The sequence below is a fragment of the Martes martes genome (assembly GCF_963455335.1).
Source record: "Martes martes genome assembly, chromosome: 12".
NCBI lineage: Eukaryota > Metazoa > Chordata > Mammalia > Carnivora > Mustelidae > Martes > Martes martes.
The window spans coordinates 13,438,352-13,461,816 of NC_137900.1; the positions used below are offsets into that span (position 1 = coordinate 13,438,352).

At 42.1% G+C, this 23,465-nt stretch overlaps 1 protein-coding gene across 1 annotated transcript in view; it reads left to right on the plus strand.

Moving 5' to 3' along the window:
• Nucleotides 1–23,465, plus strand: part of GDA (guanine deaminase) — a 72,747-nt gene that overhangs the window by 29,016 nt on the left and 20,266 nt on the right. The window contains exons 2-6 of the mRNA XM_080820710.1: nt 7,155–7,243; nt 14,135–14,306; nt 18,782–18,869; nt 20,607–20,712; nt 22,387–22,414. Of these exons, the coding sequence (XP_080676836.1) occupies nt 7,155–7,243; nt 14,135–14,306; nt 18,782–18,869; nt 20,607–20,712; nt 22,387–22,414 (483 nt within the window). The remainder of the gene's footprint in view (nt 1–7,154; nt 7,244–14,134; nt 14,307–18,781; nt 18,870–20,606; nt 20,713–22,386; nt 22,415–23,465) is intronic.

Consider the following 23,465-nt stretch of genomic DNA (forward strand, 5'->3'; position numbering starts at 1 on the left):
TGGATATGTATGTAAGTATGCATGTGTATACATATATATTTTTTCATTCTTTATTGATCTGTCTAAATTAAAACTATGAGTTGACACCAGTACCTCCAATTCAAGTCCAGTACCACCGTATGCTAGTCCTTCCTTTCCATATTTGTAGCTCACCTCTGAGAAGACTATCACTAACCACGTATATTTACATACTTGCTGGAGACCCTGTGTGGAATCAATCTCTTGACCCTTGTGGCTGCCTCCTCACCATCCCTGCCCACTTAACCTGCCTCCTTGACTCTGTACTTCTTCACCCCAGTCCCTGTGGCCCTGTTAGCTTTCTCAGCCTTGACGATCCCTTTAACCCCAACTGCTTTTATGTTCCTGGCCCCCCCAGGCCCACCAGCCTGAGATGTATTAAGGGAAGGGAAAGGAAAGGGAAGGGACCAAAAAATATTTTATAAAGAAAAGAGAAATTGTAGGGGGAGCTCTCTTTAAAAGTTTTGCATGAAAGACAATTTCTAAAAATGTATAGTGTTTAATAGCCCTCAGCCTGGACAATGACTGTAGTTCGAATTTTAGATACCTACCAGCTGCGTAATCTTTTTTTTTTTTTTAAGTCAATCAGATTTTTTTTTTAAGATTTTATTTATTTATTTGACAGTCAGAAATCACAAGTAGGCAGAGAAGCAGGCAGAGAGAGAGAGGAGGAAGCAGGCTCCTCGCTGAGCAGAGAGCCCGACATGGGGCTCGATCCCAAGACCCTGGGATCATGACCTGAGCCGAAGGCAGAGGCTTTAACCCACTGAGCCACCCAGGCGCCCCCCAGCTGCGTATTCTTAGGTAAAATGCTTAATATATCTGTGCCGCAGTTTTCTCATCTGTAAAATGAGGTTAGTGATACTACCTACCTCAGAAGGATTCTTGTGAGGTTAAATGAGTTAACACATGTAAAATGTGTAGGACAGTGTCTGCATACAATAAGTACATTTAATAATATTTATTATTATTATTATCAGATGTCCCATCATTTTAGAACATTTTATTTTTCTAATAAAAAGTTACTAAATGCCAAAAAGTTACTAAATGTCATTAGATCAGAAGAATTACTACAATTACTTTTTTATCTATCAAAAACCACATTTTTATTTATTTATTTATTTGACAGAGATCACAAGTAGGCAGAGAGGCAGACGGAGAGACAGAGGAGGAAGCAGGCTCCTTGCTGAGCAGAGAACCCGGTGTGGGGCTCGATCCCAGGACCCTGGGATCATGACCTGAGCCGAAGGCAGAGGCTTTAACCCACTGAGCCACCCAGGCGCCCCGAAAACCACATTTTTTCTATAGCAAAATAAGGTTTTATAAGACAGCCAGAAGAAAAAAATAAGACAGCCAAAATCTACACTTTTCCAAGAGTATTTTTTTTTAAAGATTTTATTTATTTATTTGACAGATAGAGATCTCAAATAGGCAGAGAGGCAGGCAGAGAGAGAGGAGGAAGCAGGCTCCCTGCTGAGCAGAGAGCCTTATGTTGGGCTGGATCCCAGTATCCTGGGATCATGACCTGAGCTGAAGGCAGAGGCTTTAACCCACTGAGCCACCCAGGCGCCCCTCCAAGAGTATTTTATTAAACTCTAAAGTTAAAAGGAATAATTATTAAAAGCTATTGCCAATCAAAAAACCAGTCATAAATAGGATAAAGCTTTTTGGACATGTTCATGTAAGCTAATGGGGTGGTTTTCAAATTATACAGTTTTAACTTACATGAGTCTTTTTAGGAGTCTGTAGCAGAGTTTGGCAAACTTATTTTGTTGGATGACCCAGCTATTTTGCAGTGACCCAAAGAACAGTTTACTCTTCATAACAACAAACATCTTGCCCAAATTTGCCATCTGGTGTTTGAAGCCTCTGTCTTGCAGGGAGTTTTTTCATTAGCTGACAGTCATTACTCATCTGATTTTGGCTTTAGTATTGCTGACATTCTCAGTACTGCTCATCCTAAACAGCACAGTTTCAAGTGAGAGAGCACTTGGAGTGGTTTCCTTAACAGAAGGGATTCAATTTCCTCATCTGGAAAACAAGGAACTCAGATGAGAAGGTTCTGGTCAGCTGGCACTATGTCTGATTTTATGATTTTATGAAACCTGGTTTTTAATGATTTCTGTATGTGCCAGACAGCCCACCTAAACTGTGGCTTGTGGAGGAAAGTCATGAGTTATAACAGGTACCATGAAATGGTGAAAGATGGAAAGTGGGAATGAATGGCCCCATAAGCCCAGAAAAACTCAGGATCAAAGAGCCATTGCCCCATAAAGAGAATATCAGTGATATATTATAATTTTGCTGTTTTCATTTTCTAAAATAATTTTAGAGATTCCTTAAAAATAAATCTCAAGGCTGTACCATGATCTACAAAGCCCCTGGCTACCATCTCTATTCTTCTAGTCCTTGTACCATACCCCTAACTGGCATCCCTGGTGTCTCAAAACTTGCCAAGCATTAATTTAAATTTAAGTAGACGTGTCAGAGCCTTTGTCCTGATTTTTTCCCTCTGCCTGGACTATTCCTCCCAGAATATGCGAGCGTTTTACTACCTTCCTTTATGCAAGTCTGTCATTGCTCAGAGAGATCCATCACACACCACATTTTATCTCATCCATTTACCTTGCTTTATCTTTCATCACAGCGCTCACTAATACAAGCAATATATCTCATATTCACCTATCGATTTATTGTTCCTACTCCCTGGGATAGTGTTTGACATGCAGACAGTAATGGTTGAGTGAATACATGAGCTAGAGCAAGAAAACCGTCTAGTAAGTACTTGATTTGTGGATTAAAGTTCTCTCCAACCCAGTGTTGCAATGGTATTTAAAGAAGACTCCTGTCTACACTACGTCTTGCAGTTTTTTTGCCTCTGTGCTTCTGTTCCTATCATTATGTACTCTTTCCATCCTTTTCTTTCCAACCTCAGATACTCTGGCCAGAGTTCTGCCTTTGAAACCTTCACTGAACACACCCACTGTCTGTCCATCTGAACCCCAGGGCACTGCACTCTCTCTTTATCCCTTCCTTGTCTCACGTATCGTCTGTCTTTGTGAATCTTAATTCCCCAACCATAGGCTCCATGAGTGGAGATTACATTTATGTATTCTATTTTTTTTTTACTTTACATTTTCATGTACAATTAAAATGGAATTAACTTTGGTGATTTTGTTACGAGAAACTATTTATTAACAATTTTGAATCCCAAAGAATGTACTGTAAGGAAATGATCACTACTATCAACATTCAGACATGCCAACACACACACCATATTCTTACCAAAAAATGTGATTAAAAAGCAGGGAGGTGGGGAGGGAGAGACTAGTAAAGAAAAGCAAAATATTTTTAAAAATGTGATTATACCATACATGTTATCTAGTAACCTGAATTTTTAAAAACACCGAAAGATCATATCAGGGATAATGTTCCATTAGGTAGATATTAAGCCTTCATTGTAACTTTTTTTTTTTTTTAAGATCTATTTATTGATGAGAGAGAGAGAGAAGGAGAGAATCTTTCAAGCAGACTCCCCGCTGAGCTCGGAGCCTAACGCAGGGCTTATTCCCGTGACCCATGAGATCATGAGCTGAGCCAAACCAAGAGGCAGACACTCAACCAACTAAGCCTCCCAGGCACCCCTTCACTCTTAGTTTGTGTTGCATTGTATTTAACCAACCTCTTATTGACTGACTTTGAAATTGTTTTCAATTTTTCACTCTTGTGCATGTGTGATGTATGCTTTTGGGGGTAAGGGCGGTGAGAAGCTTGAAGAGAGGGTAGATTTCAAATCTTCATGCTGGAGGGCTAGAACGAGTTGACTAGAGAAATGCTGTTCACATTTTTCTTTTTAAATTAATGTGCCCCTTAAAGGAATTTTTAAAAATCTATTTGCTTTTGCACTTTTAAAAGTTGATATATGCAGTTTTTATTAAATTTAAATACATGTAAAGCTCATAATTTTTGGCAGATTGTAAATACGTACCTGTTAAAATTGAACTGTGACATTACTTTTTAAAATCTATCTGATAGAATAAAAATATAGTGACTTGATATCTACCTTAGTCTATTTTTTAAAAAAAATCATGAACTAGCTTCTCTTTAATGATCTGAAATGCTATATAGTCCCTTTTTCTTCTTGGAACTATTAACTCTATTCTACTTTCCTTAGTCTATGCTAATGCGATATAGTTTTATATTGGAAAGTCTTTTATTAATCAAGCATTGCCATCAAATTTATGTGGATAAATGTATTTAAAATTTCCTGGGACCATATGGTAATTTGTGAAATGTAAAATACAAAAAGCTGTTTTTTTCTCCAACTAGATAATATATGTATGGACAAGTGTTACTTGTTGGTAGAATGAAATAGGAGCGCCATCAATTTTTTTCTTATTTTCCATTTTTGTAGCTGTAAGTGCTAAGAAACATTTTCACATAAATCAAGTAGATGTGACTGAGAGGATCTTTTTTTATAGCAATATCTCTCAATTCTTTGAATTCCTTCTGAGTTATTTGATAATATTAATCTATTACTGGAAAAACATTTTTAATGATCTCTTGGTGTCTATACAATTATGTTTCCTTTAAGTTTTACTGGGAGTAAAGACCGCAAGTGCTAGAGAGATGTCTTAGGGTGCAAGGCATAGGCATTGATAGGAGCACACTTGACCTTGATGATTATGGATATTCCCTCTATCATATCGTGTGCTTTGCTCCAACACTGTCTGGCTCCGCAGGTGTAGCCCAGAGAGGAGGAGAGTTGGATTCAGTTAAGGCTAAATGTTGTGTGTTGACTAAGACATAAGAAATATAAAATAATAGGTGGTAGACTCTGAGCCAGACAAGGACACTGTGGAAGAAGACCGCTGATGGACTGGGGAAGAGTAGAGAGGAGAAGATTAAAGGAGGGCTTTTCCAGGTGGGAGATTGGTCGGAGTAGTTGAAATAGCAAACTGGAAAGAGAGGTCATTGTCTGACGTGTGATGCAGGAGTTTTGGAGGTGGAGCAGTTGTGGGTCATGAACATGTCCGAGGTGTGACCATAATATGAAGTTTGTGAACTTCATTTGTTCGTTTGTTCATGCAAGAATCGCTGAAAATGAGTTCATGGAACTCAGGTGGTCATGGTGTCAAAAGTCCACAGTGATTTTCAAAGGAATGAAAGCAGGGCTTGGAGTGGAGAGAAAGAATATGAGCCAGGCATCAACAAATCTGGAAAATGAGAGAAAGGGGCTCTTGAAAGCTGGAAGGGGCGGGTCTTAAAAGAATTTAGTTTACAAGGAGCTTCAGAAGAAATGGTTTGGAAAGGATTGTGGTGGGTATGGAAGGAACCAATTCATTCCCTGACTCTGATGTGTGAACACCTGCCATTTGAGAAGCACGGGGAAAACCATGTCCTCAGGGGAGAGCCCCAATTATTAGAAGGGAGGAACTTGTATTTGTGACAGGGATTTTAGTTCTATTAGACAGCATGTTTCTGAACCACAAGCTTACTTAATGTGTTAGTAAAACTTCATGGAGTGCCTGAGTGGCTCAGTCAGTTAAGCGAATGACTCTTGATTTTGGCTCAGGTCATGAGATCAAGTCCCACATCAGGCTCCACGCTCGGCAGGAGTGTGCTTGAGATTCTCTCCTTCTGCCTCTGCCCCTCCACACCTGCTTGCACTCTCTCTCTTAAAAAATAACAACAAAAAAAACCCCAAAGAAACAACAGCAAATAAACTTACTCGGTTTCTTCCAGGGTTACTAGTTCCTTCAGTTTCCCTGTCTCTCCAGAGTAAGTTTTGATCATTTACGTTTTCCTCAGAAACCACTTATTTCAAATATATGTTCAAATGTATGAATACAGGTGCTTTACAACTATTTTTACGTAGGTATGCATGTATGTATTTATGTGTTTAATGGTAAATCACCTCTGAATTATAGAGATAAATTGTTTTTGTGTTTTTTAAATTAATTACAGATCTGATACTTATTGATTCCAGTCTGTTTTCAGGATCATCAAATTATATTTTCTCATTTGTAGGAATTACTTTTTCATTTTCTCTTCTGAGATTTAAAAAAATCCCATTTTTTTAAAAAAAAGTGCATCGTCAATGAATAAAGAAATCAACATATTTTACTTTATTTTCAGTTCCACTGTTTTTTGCACAGTATAGTGCCTTGCTTCTAATTAATTAGATACATTTTATTTAGCAGTCTTTTTTCAATATTTTATGTTCCATAAAACATTTATTCTCCCAATATTACAATTAGAAATGAGATACAGGATATTTCCTGCATATATATTCCATTGTCCCTTGTTTTTTCTGGCTTTGCAGTCCACTTTTAGAGAGAAGACAGTAATACTGTATTTAAAAAAGAATCAGCAATAGATACAATGTGTCTAGCATTTAATATATTCTAGGGATGTGCTAATATCTTTAACATGTTACCATATTTAGTCTTTATAGTAACCCTATGAAATATGTACTGATGTTATCCCCAGGGTGCAGATGGGGAACCCAGACCAAGAGAGAATTAAGAGGTCCCTCCAAAGTTCCCCAGCTGTTGTGCATGTTGTCAGTGCTCTGTTAGCGTAAGAGATCGCTCTGTTAGCCTCTCATCCACAGTACTAGAAAAATATAGCAGACCTCTTTATGGCAGATGGCCAGAACCAGAGCATCAACATCATTCATGCTAAGATTTGATTGTCAGGCAATTATTATGTGCGATTATATTCAGTGTTAATAACTTTCCCCATGATATACTACTACCATACTCTGGACATGGGTTTCCTTTAACAGCTTAACAAAAGTCTTTTATTCATCTGCAGTGAGGTACACCTTCTATAAGTAATTGTTTCCTTTAATCATTTTGGGATGTGGGGAGAAATAGATATCAATTAGCCATTTTTAACACCCCGTGTCTTCAAATTAGGATTTTTGAAGTCTTATGTGTATCTGTAGAAAGGCAGAAAAAGAAATTTCATGCAGTTTGCTTCCTTGGTCAAGCAAAGGCAAACCCCTGTCCTTTTGTCTCTGAACTGTATCCCATTTGGTTATCGAACACCTTTTAAAAAGATTTAGATATTTAACTACAGCAAATGCCTATGGTTTATTGATCTGTTATTCTTCTTTCTTTCTTTTAAAGATAGTGTTTTTAGAAGAGGCATCCCAACAAGAAAAGCTGGCCAAAGAATGGTGCTTCAAGCCATGTGAAGTAAGAGAACTAAGCAACCAGTAAGTACAGTCAACGTCTTCCCTTTTGCTGTTAAATAGTGCCCTTCACTAGTCTCAGATGATTACAAACCTGCCTCGGAGACGGAGAGGTTTTATTTTTTTCCTTGTGGGGCAAGGTGAGAACGAGAAGGGAATTTGAGAACAGGAAGCTGAAGGATGGAAACTTTGAGAATGGGAGGCTGCCATCATCCATTTAATTCTTCAGCAGATCTTTGTGGAGTTTACTGTGTGCAACAACCAGGATCTGGAGAAAATGATGTGTAGAGTCTTTGCCCTCGCAGGGTTTACAACCCACGGGGATCTCAGAGAGCAAGCAGGGACGCAGATAGGGAAGCACGCCAGTGATAGGTTGTGCTACCTTCCGTGAAGGTATATAGGAAGGAAGAAAGGAAATAAAGAGGGAGGGAGAGAAACTGCCAGGGGTGAGGGGGTTGGGGGGAGATGGGGAGGCTTGGGGAGCAGTAAGTGACAGTGCAGTTAGGGAACACCCATCCCCCAAAGTGCATTTGAGCTGTGGTTTTATATTATGGGTTTTAAAAAATATTTTATTCATTTATTTGAGTGAGAGAGAGAGGAGAGAGAGAGAATGGGCAGGGGGAAGGGGCAGAGGGAGAGAGAGAAAGCAGCAGACTCCCCGCTGAGCAGGGAGCCCGAGACTCAGGGTTCCATTCCAGGACCTGAAGATCAAGACCTGAGCCGAAGGCAGGTGCTTAACTGACTGAGCCACCCAGGCGCCCTGTGTATCAGGGGCGTTTAATATTTGTTCAAAACATGTTTGCTATGATTGGCTCATTCTTCATAGCGTGGTTGATTTGTTTTGTAGAGATGGGAATACTTTTTTAACTTACAGATTTATTTCTTTATTTTGGAGGGGGAGGGGCAGTGGGAGAGGAAAAAAGGAGTTCAAGCAGACTTCTTGCTGAGTGCAAGCCAGACTCGGGGCTCAAGGTCACAAACCCGAGATCGGACCTGAGCCGAAACCAAGAGCCCACTGCCTAACCCACTGTGCCACCCAGGTACCCAAGGGGAAAATACTTTTTTTGAACTCAAAGATTTTATCTTGTTTCAGGGCAAGTATGTTTCCAAAGTCAATGGAAGTTCCAGAATCAATAAAAATCACTTTCATTCTATAGGCATTTTTTTAAAAGATTTTATTTATTTATTTGACAGACAAAGATCACAAGTAGGCAGAGAGGCAGGCAGAGAGAGAGGGGGAAGTAGGCTCCCTGTTGAGCAGAGAGCTGGATACGGGGCTCGATCCCAGGACCCTGAGACCATGACCTGAGCCGAAGGCCCACTGAGCCACCCAGGCGCCCCTACAGGCATTGTTTTAACTTGGGAAGTGACTTCAGAGCGGTGTGGTGAGAACAGTGAACTAGGAACTGGAACACCTGGCTTGAATCCTCTCGCTACAGCGTGAAAGCAAGTCACTTCCCTTCTCTGAGCCCGTCTCCCAGGCTGTTAGCAAATAATTGTTCTCAGCGATGGTGGATGCCTCCTAAGGACCCTGCAGCAGCTCCGTGAACTGGGTTACCCATAAGGCTTGGAGGCAGAGGGGTTGGCCCCAGTCCTGACAGATGGGGTGACTGTTCATAATGAAGTTTTGGTGCACCCGTGTTTGTGTTCAGGTTTCCTACCTGCTGCCTCTCTGGGCTTGGGAGGTCTTGGGCAGTGGGCCCGGAAGTGAATCCAGTGGGCAGGGAGATAATTCTAGCCACTTCTGTGTTATTGTCTACTTCCTCTTGCTAGATTGGTATGAGAATGTATGTTGAGGAATGACTGACCTTGGTCTCCTGCCGGCAGGCCTTCAGGATAAGGGGGCAGAACCTGTGGGAGCAGATGAGCTGAGGGTAGGAGGCGGAGTGGTTGAGGGTGGGGGGAGGGGTGAACACTGCTGTGGGTCTTCACATCCTTCTGCTCCTCTTTATGAGGCTGCCCTTGTTGGAAAGTCCATCAGACAAATATAGGTTCTGGGGCCTCTGTAGGCACCACACACAGAGAAGTGGTAAGAAAAAACATAAACCTTGGTGGAAGACTGAGGTCTTTGTAGAAAACCTTACACCAAACACACAGATAGGTGCACTTGAATTTCTGTAAGTCACAAGGAAGATAGCACAGAAGATGGTGTCTCCGATAGTGCGTTTAACAGACTAATTGTACCTGCAGGTCTATTTCAGCATGATGTGGATTTTCTTTTTCTTTTCTTTTTTTAAGATTTTATTTATTGGAGAGAGTGCATGTGCAAGCACAGGCAAGGGGAGGGCCAGAGGGAGAGGCAGACTCCCTGCCGAACCAGGAGCCTGACGTGGGGCTTGATCCCAGGACCCTGGGCTCACGACCTGAACTGAAGGCAGACTCAGCTGACTGAGCCACCCGGGTGGCCCAGGATGTGGGTTTTCTTAAATGAAAATTACGACCGGAGCATTCTGAGCAGAGCTTTAATGGAAGTGGATCAGATTGTGGCCATGGACCAGGGCCAGGATTAGGCTGAAACAAGTGAGGCATTCACATTGGGCAAGGAATTTAAGGGTAGTCGGGAAGGGAAAAAACTCAGGGATCAAGATAAGTAATAGTTTGATGCACCATTTTTAAAAATCAAAACTAATGCAAAAAATCCATAATGGACCAAATACCAATATTTTAAGTAAAGGCAAGATGTTATTGATTGTTTTATACCCCTGCATTTTTGGGCAAGGAAATGGTCATTTTCAAAGAGCCTGAGGTTCCCAAGCCCACAGGGCCATCACACCTCCTGGCTGGCAGGTGAATGAGGGTTGACGATGTTGAGCAAACAGCTTGGGCAACTCAGAACCTTCTAGATAGTCATATGTTTTGATGGTAGAGCTTTCGTGAACATTGTCCACTTGGTTAAAATATGAGTGGGTGTTTTGATAAGTGTATATAGGGGCAAAGAAGTCTTCTTTGTCCTCAGATTCTGATACAGACTGGCCAGCACTACAGGTCTAGAATATGAAATTAATGATATTGACCCATGGGAAAGTTGAGCTTTTCTAAGACAATGAAGCTAGTGAGTGAGCAAAATTGAAAAGAGTTCCTTCTTCTCTGCTTCCTTAAGAAAATGCTCAACAAAACATGCCTTTCCCTTTCCCCCTACCTTCCCATTCTCCCACTACCGAATATTTTTAAAGGGATTTCTCCCTCTGCCCAGTACTTTCTCTAAACACTGATCTTTCGTGTTCATGGTTTTCTTTTCTGCACGTAGGACAGTAACTAAACCATTCTAGAGATCTGGTAAGTATTCTACGGTGTAGGACTGAATCCACATGAAATCAGGTGTCTCCCCAACCACTGCATAGAAATGAGAGCTCTCATTGCCTGAGACCACTTGCCCTTGACAAGTCTCTGTCCTGTACTCCTTTCCCTTCATTGCTGTCCTTGATACCTCTCTTTCCTGGGTCTCCCTCAGTCCTCCTGACAGCTCTGCCCGGAAGGAGCATGGCCTTGTGTTCCTCATTCTTACTCTTGTAAGTGGACGGTGCTGCTCAAGATTCAGTTTTGTTCTTTATCCACAGAAATCGCTGGCGCCACCAAACTCGAGGCTTACCTCCGCAGAGCAGACTCTCAGACCTGAGTCGGTCACCTCTTATCCCATGTTTCTGATGCTCTTTGGACCGTTGGAGATCACATTGACTCTAGACTTAAAAACATCACCCTGCCCTCAACGTGCTTTCCTCCTACATTCCCTGCACATCATGTCTTATAATCAGCTTCACATGCTCAGAACCTCTCTTTTGGACTCATTCCTCTCCTTTGCTGCCCAGAGCTAATAAAATATCAAGCTTTTTCTTTTGTATCCATCTTTTCCTTTTTGTTCTTATCACCATAATCTTTATTCAGAAATGTCATGCTTGGGACATGCATGGAAGGAGTCTCCCAGCACATCCCTGCCACGGCCAAATTCTGCAAATCTTACAGCCGAGGTTCAGTGTGTCACAGCTCTGCAAAAGAGAAGAAAAAACAAAGTAACAAGTATCCTCACCATCCCCTCCCTCCTGGCTAGAGAATAACCAACACCAGTTAACTCACTGAGCTGATTATTCAAGACCCTTTCTAAGATGGGTTTTTTTTGGGGGGGGGGCTGTTGTTTTGAAACTTTTTTTTATGAAGTAAAGTGCACAGATCTTAGGTATGTACATTGATAAATTTTGACAGACACTTGTAACTATGTGACCAACATATACCGATCAAGATATAACACGTTCCTATCAGCCTAGAAAGTTCCTTTGTGCCCCTTCCAGCCCCTCGTCCCTGTTCAATTTTTTTCTATCACATAGATTACTTCACACATATTACTTCAGTCATATGACTGAAATAAATCAGTAATTCTTGTGTCTGGATTCTTCATTCTTCATAATGTTTCCAAGATTCATCCATTTTGTTGTTTATATCAGTAGTTCTTTCTTTTTATTGCCAAATAGTATCCCATTGTGTTGAAATATCACAGTTCCTTTATCTGTTTTCCTGTGATATTTGAACTGTTTCCAGTTTGAGGCTAGAATACATAAACCTGCTCTAAATATTTTTGTACAGTGCTTTTTCATAAGTGTCTGTTTTTTTTTCAGTTGGGTAAACCACTAGGAGTGAAATTGCCCACTAAGATCCTTTATATTTTGACCAGATCTGCTTTTCTCTCTATCTCCCTCTCGTCTCCCCACCCACCCTAGACATAGCCTCACCCACCCCTAATCTGCTCAACTAGATTATAATCTCTTTGAAGACAGCTTATTTCTCTTGGGACCTCCCACAAGGCTTAGGAAAGTTTTAAAAATTTACCAGATATTTGGGAAATTTTATTTGATTGAACAATACAACAACACAAACAAATCACACAGCCATTTCATTTCGTGGTGTTGGAGACAGGAAAAGCCCCAGGACTGAGGTATCCTGAGAGGTCAGCAACTCCCGCCTGAGAGGAATCCATAGTTCATCCTCCCCCGTGCTGCGCGGCCCCCCACGTTGTAGGCTCACTTAACGCCACCTTCTTGCCATACGAGCTTGTCACGGCTCTACCTGGCCAAAGCGGAGGACAGTGTCCTCCGAAGGATAGTGACCGAGAGTACTGAGCCTGCAGACAAACTGCCTGGATTGGAATCTAGGCTCCAAAGCTGACTAGTTGAGTGATTTTTTTTTTTTAACTTATATTTTCTGAGCTTCAGTTTTCTCTTCTGTCAATGAGGATAACTTACTTCGTAAGTTTATTGTGAGCATTATGTCATCATAACTACTATTTTTTTGAGTGCTTTTTATTATCCAGGCACTGTTTTTACACTTGCTAACAATCCTCACAACAGCCCTGTGGTGTAACTCCTGTCTCCGTGGTACGTAAGGGGACACTGAGTCACAAGGAAGTTAAATAACATGTCGATGATCCCACTGTTTGTAGATGGTGGGGTCTGAATTCAAAATCAAGCAGTCTGAGCCAAGAATGTATATATATATTTTTTTAAGTCTCTCTCTCTCTCTTTTTTTTAAGGATTTTGTTTATTTCACAGAGAGAGTGAGAGAGCACAAGCAGGGCAGACGGTGGAGAGAGAGAGAGGGAGAAGCAGACTCCCTGTCGAGCAGGGAGCCCGATGTGGGGCTCGATCCCAGGACCCTGGGATCATACTTGACTTGAAGGCAGATGCCTAACCATCTGAGCCACCCAGGAGCCCCAAGAATGTATATACTTAACCCCTGTAACAAACTGCCTCCCACAAGTATAACAACACACACGGATGGCATGCCCAGTACATGTACCTCTTCAGTAAATGTTATCTGCTGTGGTTACCATCAACATTATGGCCACCATTCCTGGTTCCCATTTCTTTAAACATAATGCATCTTATAGATACCCTGGGCTTTGTTTGCCTTTCACTGAGTTGGTATACATGGTATACATTTGAATTGGTAGCATAAGGGATTCTTTGTTATGTCAACTTTTGAGCTCAAGTTCTTCATACTAAAATATAATTAATATTTTCTCAGGGGGTGCTGGTGGTGGTACATACAGTCTTCTGACAGATATCTGTTTGGATGTGTGTAGACACTTAACAGACACCAGTGAACTGGATTCGTTCTAAGTGTCTGTTAGTTTGGGGGCTGCCTCGAATCTGTGGGTAGTGCCCCTGAAAACCCTTCAAAACATCTTTCCAGGACTTTCTGTTACAAGAATCAGTGGAGATATGAAAATTAGTTGGTGGTCCAAGGGACGAGCAGGAGGGGTCAGCAGCACCTGGAGAAGGCTGTTGGAGCCCCGGGGCTGTGTCTTCACTTACCCATCTGACACCCCCCACCCAAGGGCAGTCTCATCTCCCAAGATGGCCTGTCGCTAACCAGCCTCAGTTTGCTCCTGATGCTTCATTTCAGAACCCAGCCCCTACCTCACAGGGGAAAGGACCAGGTCTCTTGGAGTCAGCCAAGGTCTAGAGGACCGGTGAGTCTAGCACTGCGGCCACTGTTTGTCATTGCCAGTCATCCTTAATGACTTGGGAGTAGTTCCTCAGCATGGCTCTAGGACCTTTAAAGACCTTTTTTCTCATCTTTGCTCCATCCTACAACCTCCAGTTATGAGAACAAAGTCATCGGATGTCTTGTTCCACGACTGCTTTGCTTCTTCTCAGTGCAGTGCTTCTGCCTGCCTCTATCATCTTTGGTTAACCTCACACCAGCCGTTCTGCCATTCCAGTGTACCAGCCGTAGGTCTCCCAGCGAGCTTCACTTTTGTTTCTTGATCGCTAGATAAGAGGAGAATTTACAGTCATCTGATTGCATTAGCTCTAACCTACGTGGGGTGAACAATTAAATCACTGTGGAGAAAAATGGGATTTAAAGATATGGAAAATGATTGAAGATGTTATTAAATTCTTTTCCCCTTATATTTATTTCCAGTGAGTTCTTCATGCCTGGGCTGGTTGATACACACATCCATGCCCCTCAGTATTCTTTTGCTGGGAGTAATGTGGACCTGCCACTTTTGGACTGGCTGACCATGTACACATTTCCTACAGAACTCAAATTCCAGAACATCGACTTCGCTGAAGAAGTATATACCAGAGTTGTCGTAAGTATATTGCTTGTGAGTAGCAGCGTGTTATGACCAAATCACCTGTAGACACGTCCATTTCTTGGGGCATATTTTAGTTACAAAGCACAGGCAGTTGAGGCTAGAGTGGACCGTGGAGACATTTTCAGTTTTTTTCGCAGCCCCAGGGGTGTGTGGACCATCTACGTCTTCTACACAGGCTAACCCCTAGCAGAGAGAAAACTTGAACCCAAGTCCTTAAATCCCCTATCTGGTGGGCTTTCTTGACTCTCGATCTGTTACTTCTTGTGTTTCAAGTTACTAAATTTGAGTTCCATGCACGTGTGTGTTCCCTTACTCCTGCCAATCCACAGTGCTGTTCTGGGGACCATATGGAATAGCTGTGTAACCTTTGGAAAGTTCCGTGACTCATTTTCCCCATCTGTAATATAAAGTAGAGATCATGATAGTAACTACTTCATAGAATTGTTATGATAAGTTAATATTCGTGAAGTTCTCAGAATAGTGCCTGACACATGGTAAGCATTGTGTATGTTTGCCTTAAAAAATTCAAGGAAATTTAAAATTAAAAGTTAAAATTACAGTTAGAAGGATTTCACGTTATTTTAGTAGCTTCCCAAGGAGGGAAAATAGGATGGTTTCCTATAGCGGGGTACGTGGGAATGTGATGAGCATTAACACCACTAGAGGGAGCAATGGAGCTAGTTCAAGTCATTGACCAGTGACTGCCAAGTGCACCAACTGTATAGTGAGGGCTCAGAAGATGTCCTTACTTCCACTCTCTCAGGGAAATCAGTCCCCTTCTTTCTACCTCAAACCCTGTGCCAAACCTACTCAGCAACCAGGAATCGCTTCTGCAATGAAGAATACCTTTTGCTAGTACCTTCTTATCTGACCCCTACCTTTTGTCATGCAGTGTGCTTAGTCTAAACATTTCTGCATTGTTGTTGGACCCATGGATGGTTTTTTTCCTAAAGTGTTGGCTATGTGATGGTGACAATATTATAAGCCTTATACAGTTACCTAGCCATTCTGCCATTTCCTCTGGTCTCGTATCATTCAAGCCTTGAGGAGTAAAAGCGAGAGCTATCCTGTGTATGCTTGACTTCCTTAATCATAAATTCAGTGTGATAGTGGATCTTACCTAATTAGCCTGCATCCACGTGACACCAGAAAAACTGAGAAGGTCTAACACAGTGCATGAAATTGCTGGGCCACTGTGTTAATGAATTGTGTTAACCACACCAGATCTTTTCTCAAAATTTGTTTATCCCTCTCATTGTTCTTAAAAGGGTTTGCGATATCTTAAAATAGCATAGTACACAGTGGAAGCAAATGAGTCACGAAAGCATGGCAGAGGGAAAAAGGGGGAAAGGAAAATAAAACTGAGAGGTAAACGTATACCATGGGGGTCCATGCAGTTGTTAGAAATTTCCACAAGTTCAGCTTTAAGTTACTAGCCGCTGACCCAGGGAGGAAAATCAGTGATGTAATTTGCACTGTGTATATGATAAAAAAGAAGATATTTGTTAAGGTAAAGCATTTTTATTCCTTATACTGATTTTCTTAAAAATTAGTTTCAATAATATTTCATATAGATGCATGCTATGTTGTCAAAATATATATTATTAAGGTGCTATAGTATTTAAAAAAAAACCCAAATATATCACTGTTTTATGTTTAGACATTTAGAGTATCTAGTACCATATATCCTTCAGGCAGTACTCCATAAATACTACTTCTTGTAGCAGAGTTAAGTATTTAATGTCAGTGAGTACAAAATAGATTTTATTCTTGACAGATACTTACATTGCCTACTCCTGTGTTTCTGGTGATGCGCAGGCCTGCATACTTTAATAGTCAGATGAGCTGCTGATATGGCCGAAATCTGTAGAAGTTGAGATTTGTTAACTAGAACCCGTCCCTAGACTGAAGACTGCTCAGGGATGCTAAAACCAGGCATATGAAGTGATCCAGGCCATTTTTGTTTGTTTTATTTTCTCCCTCATAAAACAGTTCTAGATCTATACTTCAGCAAATGGGTAAATCAAGACCCTAGAGTTTTGCGCCATAGATGATGTTGATCATTTACTATGCAAGCCATTTAAAGTATAGATTAGCAAACATCTCCTGAGATTACTTAGGGGAAAAATCCCAGTAAAGCAAGCCTGGATTATCCTCCTTTGAGCATTGCAAACTGGATGAGAGATTACAGTTTCCAATTACTCTGGAGTAAAGTAAAAACACTAGAAGGCTCAGGAATCTATACATCATATCGTTTGCAGTCAAGGGATTAGAGACTGAGATCCCTGGTAAAGGTGCCAAGATAAACTAGTAGCGAATATTCTGGGTAACAGAATGAATATGCTTACTCCGTGGGGTTGTCAAAGATTCCGCTGATGAATCCAGCTAGTTCCAGAGAGCTGTCAAACCTTGGAGGTATAAGATGAATCGAAAGAAAATAGGCCACTCTTTGCTCCCTCGTTCAGCCCAGTGGAAATGCAGATCATCTACTCTGTTAAGAAGCCAGCGCTACTCGTCTTGAAGTTTGTAGTCATCCTATGTTTGGCATCTATTTTGAGCTCAAAAAGCTTGGTCTCAAAACCTTTCTTGTCAAGAACTGAAGGCTGGGGAAAGATTGAGAAACACTACCCACAGCCTGATGTTCTTGATAGATTCTTATAAATGGGAAAAATACAAACTCGTCACTAACGGAAGAGCCCTCTTGAAAGCTTATGAGAAACTAGGGTGGCATTGGGTCCAGGATGCCCAAATATAGAACAAATGAAGAAGGGAAGCGGCTGTATGTTAGGTGGCCTCCTCAGTTAGGATTTAAAGCCAAACTCCTTTCTTGCAATTACGTAAGTCGCACACATGTAGCTGCTTTGTTAAATGGGCTGAACTCAGTGGGAACCAGTAAGAGTAGCTTGGGGATGCTTTCCTTTCTCCTCTCCCTCCTTTGTTGGCCCTTTTTTCTCTGTGGTTTCTCTCTGTCCTGTTCTTTAACTATAATTTGGGCAGATTCTTGAACTTTCTATTTTGTCCCAGGCCAATGTGAAAGTGCAATTTCTCATCTAGTAAAAACAAGCCTCCTCCCCTGCCTTAGAAAGACTTCATGTCCTTGTCTCTGTGTGGCACTTCCGTTGTCCTTCCTGCTGAAGAACCGGCACTTTCTATTTTGAGTTCATCTTCAAGCCACGATGTGTGTAAAATTTTGAGAATATAGAAAACGTTAGATTATACTTCTGTTTTAATTTTGAGTTCCTAACTCAAAGTTCACCTAACTGACTGAGCCACCCAGGCGCCCCCATAGATTTTTTTTTTTTTAATCAAGCTTCCTTCTAGCCTTACATATTGCATCTTTCCTCTGAGATTTTTTTTCTCCAGATTCTTTTTTCCTCCTCCTCTTTTTTTATACTAACTTTCCTCCAATGTTTGTTGAACCTTGAGCATACATTTCATATTTAAGTGCGATGCTTTAAAATACTGATTGGAAGTCTGGTTGGGATGGCACTTGTTGACGAGGGAACTTCATTATAGGATAAACAGTGATGGCAGTGAACAGCCCTTTCAACTGTGGGCCCCAAATGCCGTTGTGAGGATATCTTCCTTCTAGAACCATTCATCTTCTCTAGGAAAGAGTTCCTGAGTCCCGCCAGCAGTGGTGGGACTTGCATATGTGACATTTTGGGGAAAAAGTGACCAAGGATCCAGAGGATCAACCAGATTATCCACTTAAAACTCTTTCCAGTCTCTGCCGTACCTTGCCATAGCGGGTGTCCAGTCTTCAAATACGACTGCAAGTTTCCGCAAGAGCAAATCTCTCCTGCAAGTATCTGGTTGGGGTGGTTGGCTGATTTCAGCAAGGAGGAGAAGGGTCTTGCCAGGTTTAATCATCTGTATACAGATGGCTAACCAATTCTCTATTAACAGCTCTACACTTCCTTCTTCCTTCCAGAGTCACCTCCAGGTTTTCATCCTTTTTTTTTTTTTTTCTTCTAAGAGGATGAAGAATTGCTTCCTTTGCTCGTGTCTCTTTCTTCTGGGTTAATACATTTTAGACTCCTTTACTGTTTGGTTAGTGGAAATGTGCTACTAACCTGTTAGGTTAAACTAGAAATCTGGCTGAATAATTTTGCCCTCTTGTAGAAAATGGGAAAAAAATCTCATTTACTCATCCCTTGATGCAGTAAAGTTTGGATATCCTTAAATAATCCTAAAAACCAAGGAATTAATTAGTATTACATTTTGTGAATTCCGCAGCACGGAACGGTGTGAAATCTAGGAAATCAGAAGTACCAGCTTCTTCTCCAGCTCACACTTCCGGAATATAAATACTTTTGCCATTTACCTTACCCGTATTTCATATCAAGGTGGCATACCTTTAAATAAAAACATTTTAAAATTAAAAACTAGAATTCTGTTTCATCTTTATTTGCCATGTGACTTTTCTGGGCACACGCGATTCATGGTTTTTTGTGATTTATTTTTAGAGGAGAACACTGAAGAATGGAACAACCACAGCTTGTTACTTTGGAACAATTCACACTGACTCATCTCTGCTCCTTGCAGAAATTACAGGTGAGGAAATGAAAGTGTGATTTATGGGCACATCAAGCCAAGACAGTCAGACCGTGCCCGGCAGTGACTTATACGTGTGGGCTGTCCTGCCTTTTAATTGCTAGAATTTGAGCGCTGCGTTTCTTGTGAGTAATTAGGTGTATGCGTCTGGCCCTTGAATGCTTTTTATTGTGTACATAATTTGATTATTTATTTATGGTTGTGGTTCCAGAATGATGTGTACGGGTGTGAATTTTGTGTATTAGTTTAGGGCGTTTGGGAACAGGTTTACTAATTCTCACTGTGGCAACAGTTTATTATATTATAATCCGCAGACATGTCTTGGCTGTTGGCTAGGCTCAGGGCACTGTGCTAGATGCTGGGAACACAATGAAATAGAAAAAATAGTCTCTGCCCTTGAGGAGCCAGACGGGATTAACAATTAATAACCGCACACCTTGATTAATAACTGTATTAACAGCAGCTGTGCTCTTGCTAGATGCCTGGCTTCACACAGAGCACTCGCCGTGGATTATCTCAGCTCAGTTGCAAACAGCCTTTGGAAGTAGGCATTCATGCCCTCGTGTTACAGATGGATAAACTGATGCTCAGAGGCCATAACATGCCCAAGTCACACGGCTAGTAAGCAGATCCGAGACTGGCTTTAGATTAGTAATTCCAAAACTCGTACCTTGCACAGCGCCCAGAACGTAGCAGATGCTCAGTAAATACCACTGGCTGATGCGCTGATACTTCTGCTCTCTGTCCAAGGTAGTTTCTGCCAGAGGCTTAAAGGGTAGCACTGAAAATATATATTGCTATTTTTGGAGGAAACAGAGAAGACTCAGAATCAGATCATCTGGAAAGAATTCAGAGAGGGGCCTTTGAATGGGGCTATACAGGAACATCAAATTGGGGGAGGAAAATGTCTTCCCAGCATGGACAAAGGTATGGGGACAGGGACATCCATAGTGGATAGAGGAAGCAAGAAACAGAACAGCTGAACTGGAGGACAGGATTCACCACACGGTGGGATGGGAGAGGAGGTCGGGCAGATGGGATGGTTCCGACTGTGGAGAGGTTTGAATATGCATCAGATACTCAAAGATTTTGAGCAAGATGAGATATGTGGTGAAGGTGGTGTTTCAGGGGAGTGTCATCTAATGGTCAGGTATCACAGTGGATTACAGGGGAAAGAGAGAGGGAAAAAGACCTTTGCTAGAGTCTTATGACAGAGGCAGAGACATCGGACAAACAGTATTTTCAATGTTCTAGCAGAAATGAAATTTTTCTAGGACCTCTAGTGAGGACCAGTTCCTTAGTGCTGAGAGCTGCTAGGGGACTAAGTCAAATTCCCCACCGATGATAATATTGGCCTTGCTACGGTTAAGAAAAGTAGGGCTATCTTTTCTAAGCCCTATGTGCCAGACACTTTATAGACATTATTGGGTGTATTCCTCATAACCTTACACATAACAGAGGACGCTGGGCACATACGGGTTTAGACCTTAATCAAATATTATCCTCATCCTGGTAGTAATCCAAGGAATAGTCAGTGGAAAACCTTGAACTACTTACAGAATTTGGTGTGGTTTGTTGTCGTTGTTCCTGTTTTTTCATGGTGTGATGACCTTTCACGTGCTCACTTGTGTTTTCATGATGATTTCAATTTAAGTGTGTTTTCTGAAGGCTCGGGAGGGATATACTGTTGGGGGAGAAAACATAACTTCACATTCTGTTTGTGTGCGCCTCTCACAGATAAATTTGGGCAGCGGGCGCTTGTGGGCAAGGTCTGCATGGATATGAATGCTACTGTTCCAGAGTACAAGGAAACCACCGAGGAATCAATCAAGGAAACAGAGAGGTACATGCATCTTGAGTGGTCTTGTGGGCGGTCCCTCTGAGGCACCGATGGAGTGAGAGATGGAGAGAGGCAACTCTGTGAACGAGATGGAGAGAGGCAACTCTGTGAACCGGCCCAGACGCACATAGGGCACTATGTGGGTTTGCCCTTCTTTATGCAGGTGGTCTGGTCCTAAAGAAAATGTTGCATGTCAGTACCATTTCGAAGCCTCTGGGAACTTGCTATAGGAGTCTTACGGTGAATCCCTTTGTGAAATGAAGGATTCTTTTTAAAAGTTAATGGTTTACCACTTCCCTCTCCTTTATTACAGATGGAGGCTTCTCCTACAAATTGAGCTTGCTTTAAAAAAAAAAAAAAAAAGATTTTATTTATTTATTTAACAGACAGAGATCACAAGTAGACGGAGAGAGAGAGAGGAGGAAGCAGGCTCCCTGACGAGCAGAGAGCCTGATGCAGGGCTCGATCCCAGGACCCTGGGATCATGACCTGAGCCTTAGGCAGAGGCTTTAACCCACTGAGCCACCCAGGCGCCCAAGTTAAACTTGCTTTAAGTGTATGGTCTGTGCTTCAGATTCCTTTTGGTGGTGAGATCATCCTCTTGCCTGAGATCATGAGCTTCTGTTATATTTTTTTAGATTACATTGGGATAGGCTGTGGATCCCAAAAGTACTTTATCTACATTTCTTTTTCTTTAATGGCTTTTCTTTAATGGCTTTAATTTCCTTTCTTTAATGGCTTTTCCGTAGTCCCCCGAGCATTTGATTTGACAAGGAATTGCATTGTCTGACATTCGACATCCAAGAGTTATAGAAGAACATTCTTTAGTTGTAAATCTTCCCCAAGACCTAACCTATCCTGATGCAAGTTTTGGAAGCCCAGCTTTCTACAATTCTGAACCTCCTTCACCTTAACTGTGTCCTCTGGAAAGGATGGCTTAGGAGCCACCATGTGCTCACGGAAGGACCGAAGCATCACCTTCCTCTGACCATTGGCCACATGCTGAACTTGTCTATGGATGTGTGTTTGTGGTCATAGCAAGCCTTAATCCACATTTTATTCTGAAACAAAGGACCACCACAACGCAGAAAGCTAGCTAGTTAATGTTTTCGGTTGGGGCACAAACCGCCGTTTCATATGCTCTGTGGATACCGCCATCCCTGATTGCCACCCCCATCCCATCTGGTCTCGTTCCTCAACACCCACCCCCCTTCCCCTCGGCCTGCCCTCTCCATTTCACAGCCATCTCTGGCCTCTTCCAACAGCCTTGTTCCATCATCTGTCCCCTAGAGCCCTACGGCTTTGAAATGCCTCCAGGTGCATAGGATGCCAGTGATCGAATATCCACAGAGCATAACATCCTGCAATATTTCCCCAAATAGAACTTAAGCCAGTGGAATGGCTCGAGTGATATGGGAATACTCATGAACAGCCCAGCTGATGTTAGGGGGTAAAAATGCATTTCCCTGTGATTTTGCACTCTATCTCTCTGGCTGCAAATGAGAAAGCAGAGTAATTACTACTTGTTAATCTTTAATTAGTGCTGGGGAAACATGTATGGCGTTAGAAATGTTTGCATGGAAATTAAGACATGTAAGGATCATGTTTTCACCCTTTTAAAAAATCTATTTGAAAATGCCAAAATTTTTATCTTAGCCATTTGTTGCTTCATTTCAGATTTGTGTCACGGATGCTCCAAAAGAATGTAAGTAAGCTTGTTCCCAGCTTGATTTTGGATTGCTTTTGTGTCGTTTGTAAGATTGGTGATTAAGTTGTTTGGTAAAGATTAGTCCGTGTATGTTTGGCTTACTCCATGCATGCAGAAATATTTCCCCGGAGCCTTTGACTATTTTTACCGTGGACCCATCCACTCAGCTCTGTGCGATCAGGCTTTAGTGGTTTTCCCTTCCTTTTCTCTGGAACCTTCTAATCACACAGGACTGGTTCCTGGGGAGGTGAGAGAGGCCTTCACGGTTGTGGACAGATTGGGAGCAATGGGAAGTTGGCTACGTCAGCATTGGCTCTGGCCTCTTGTACACCCTGATCTGGTCTAGAGCACAGGTGGTGTCCCCCGTGATGCCCCAGGCATTGGCCGCCTTGGTGCCTAACGTGTGGTGTGTCACATGGCCCGCAGACACTCAGCCAGCCACTCCTCTCTGCATTGCCCTGGTGTTGTGAGCCTACAGAGGCATTACGGGTCCCTTCCCCCACTCCCAGCAGGCCAGTTCGTAGCTCCATTGTGCAATCTCTTAGATTGGCAACCCACCCCTCTTTTGAGCCCTTCTGTCCTGCTCAGCCTTCACCTTGAAGGTGACTGACTGACTCCAGAGCCAGTGCTACCACCAGACGTCCTGAAGGAGGCCATGGCCAGCATTCCTCCCCAAGATGTAGATGGGGAACAGGCCACCACTTCTCTCTGAGTCTCCCCATATCAGCCCCTTTAGAAGTTCTTCTGCTTCCCCTTTCTCTCCAGGAGGGCCACCCAGTCAAGGCCTCGTCTGAACCTTACATGGATGTAGGACTGGGACTATCTGTCATTTGAGACAGGGTCTTCTTCCATTGAACTTGGTGCTGTAGAATATTCTCTCTCTTGTCCTCAGCCAGGAGCTGTTTCCATGAAACCCACTGCTTCCACCCACTCTTAGAATGGGGGACTATCCCCCTAAATGAAGATATGAAATTATCATGTTGTATGATTTGCATGTTGGGGTATGTCACACATTCACGATAGCTATAGTTTCCTTATCAATTTTTTT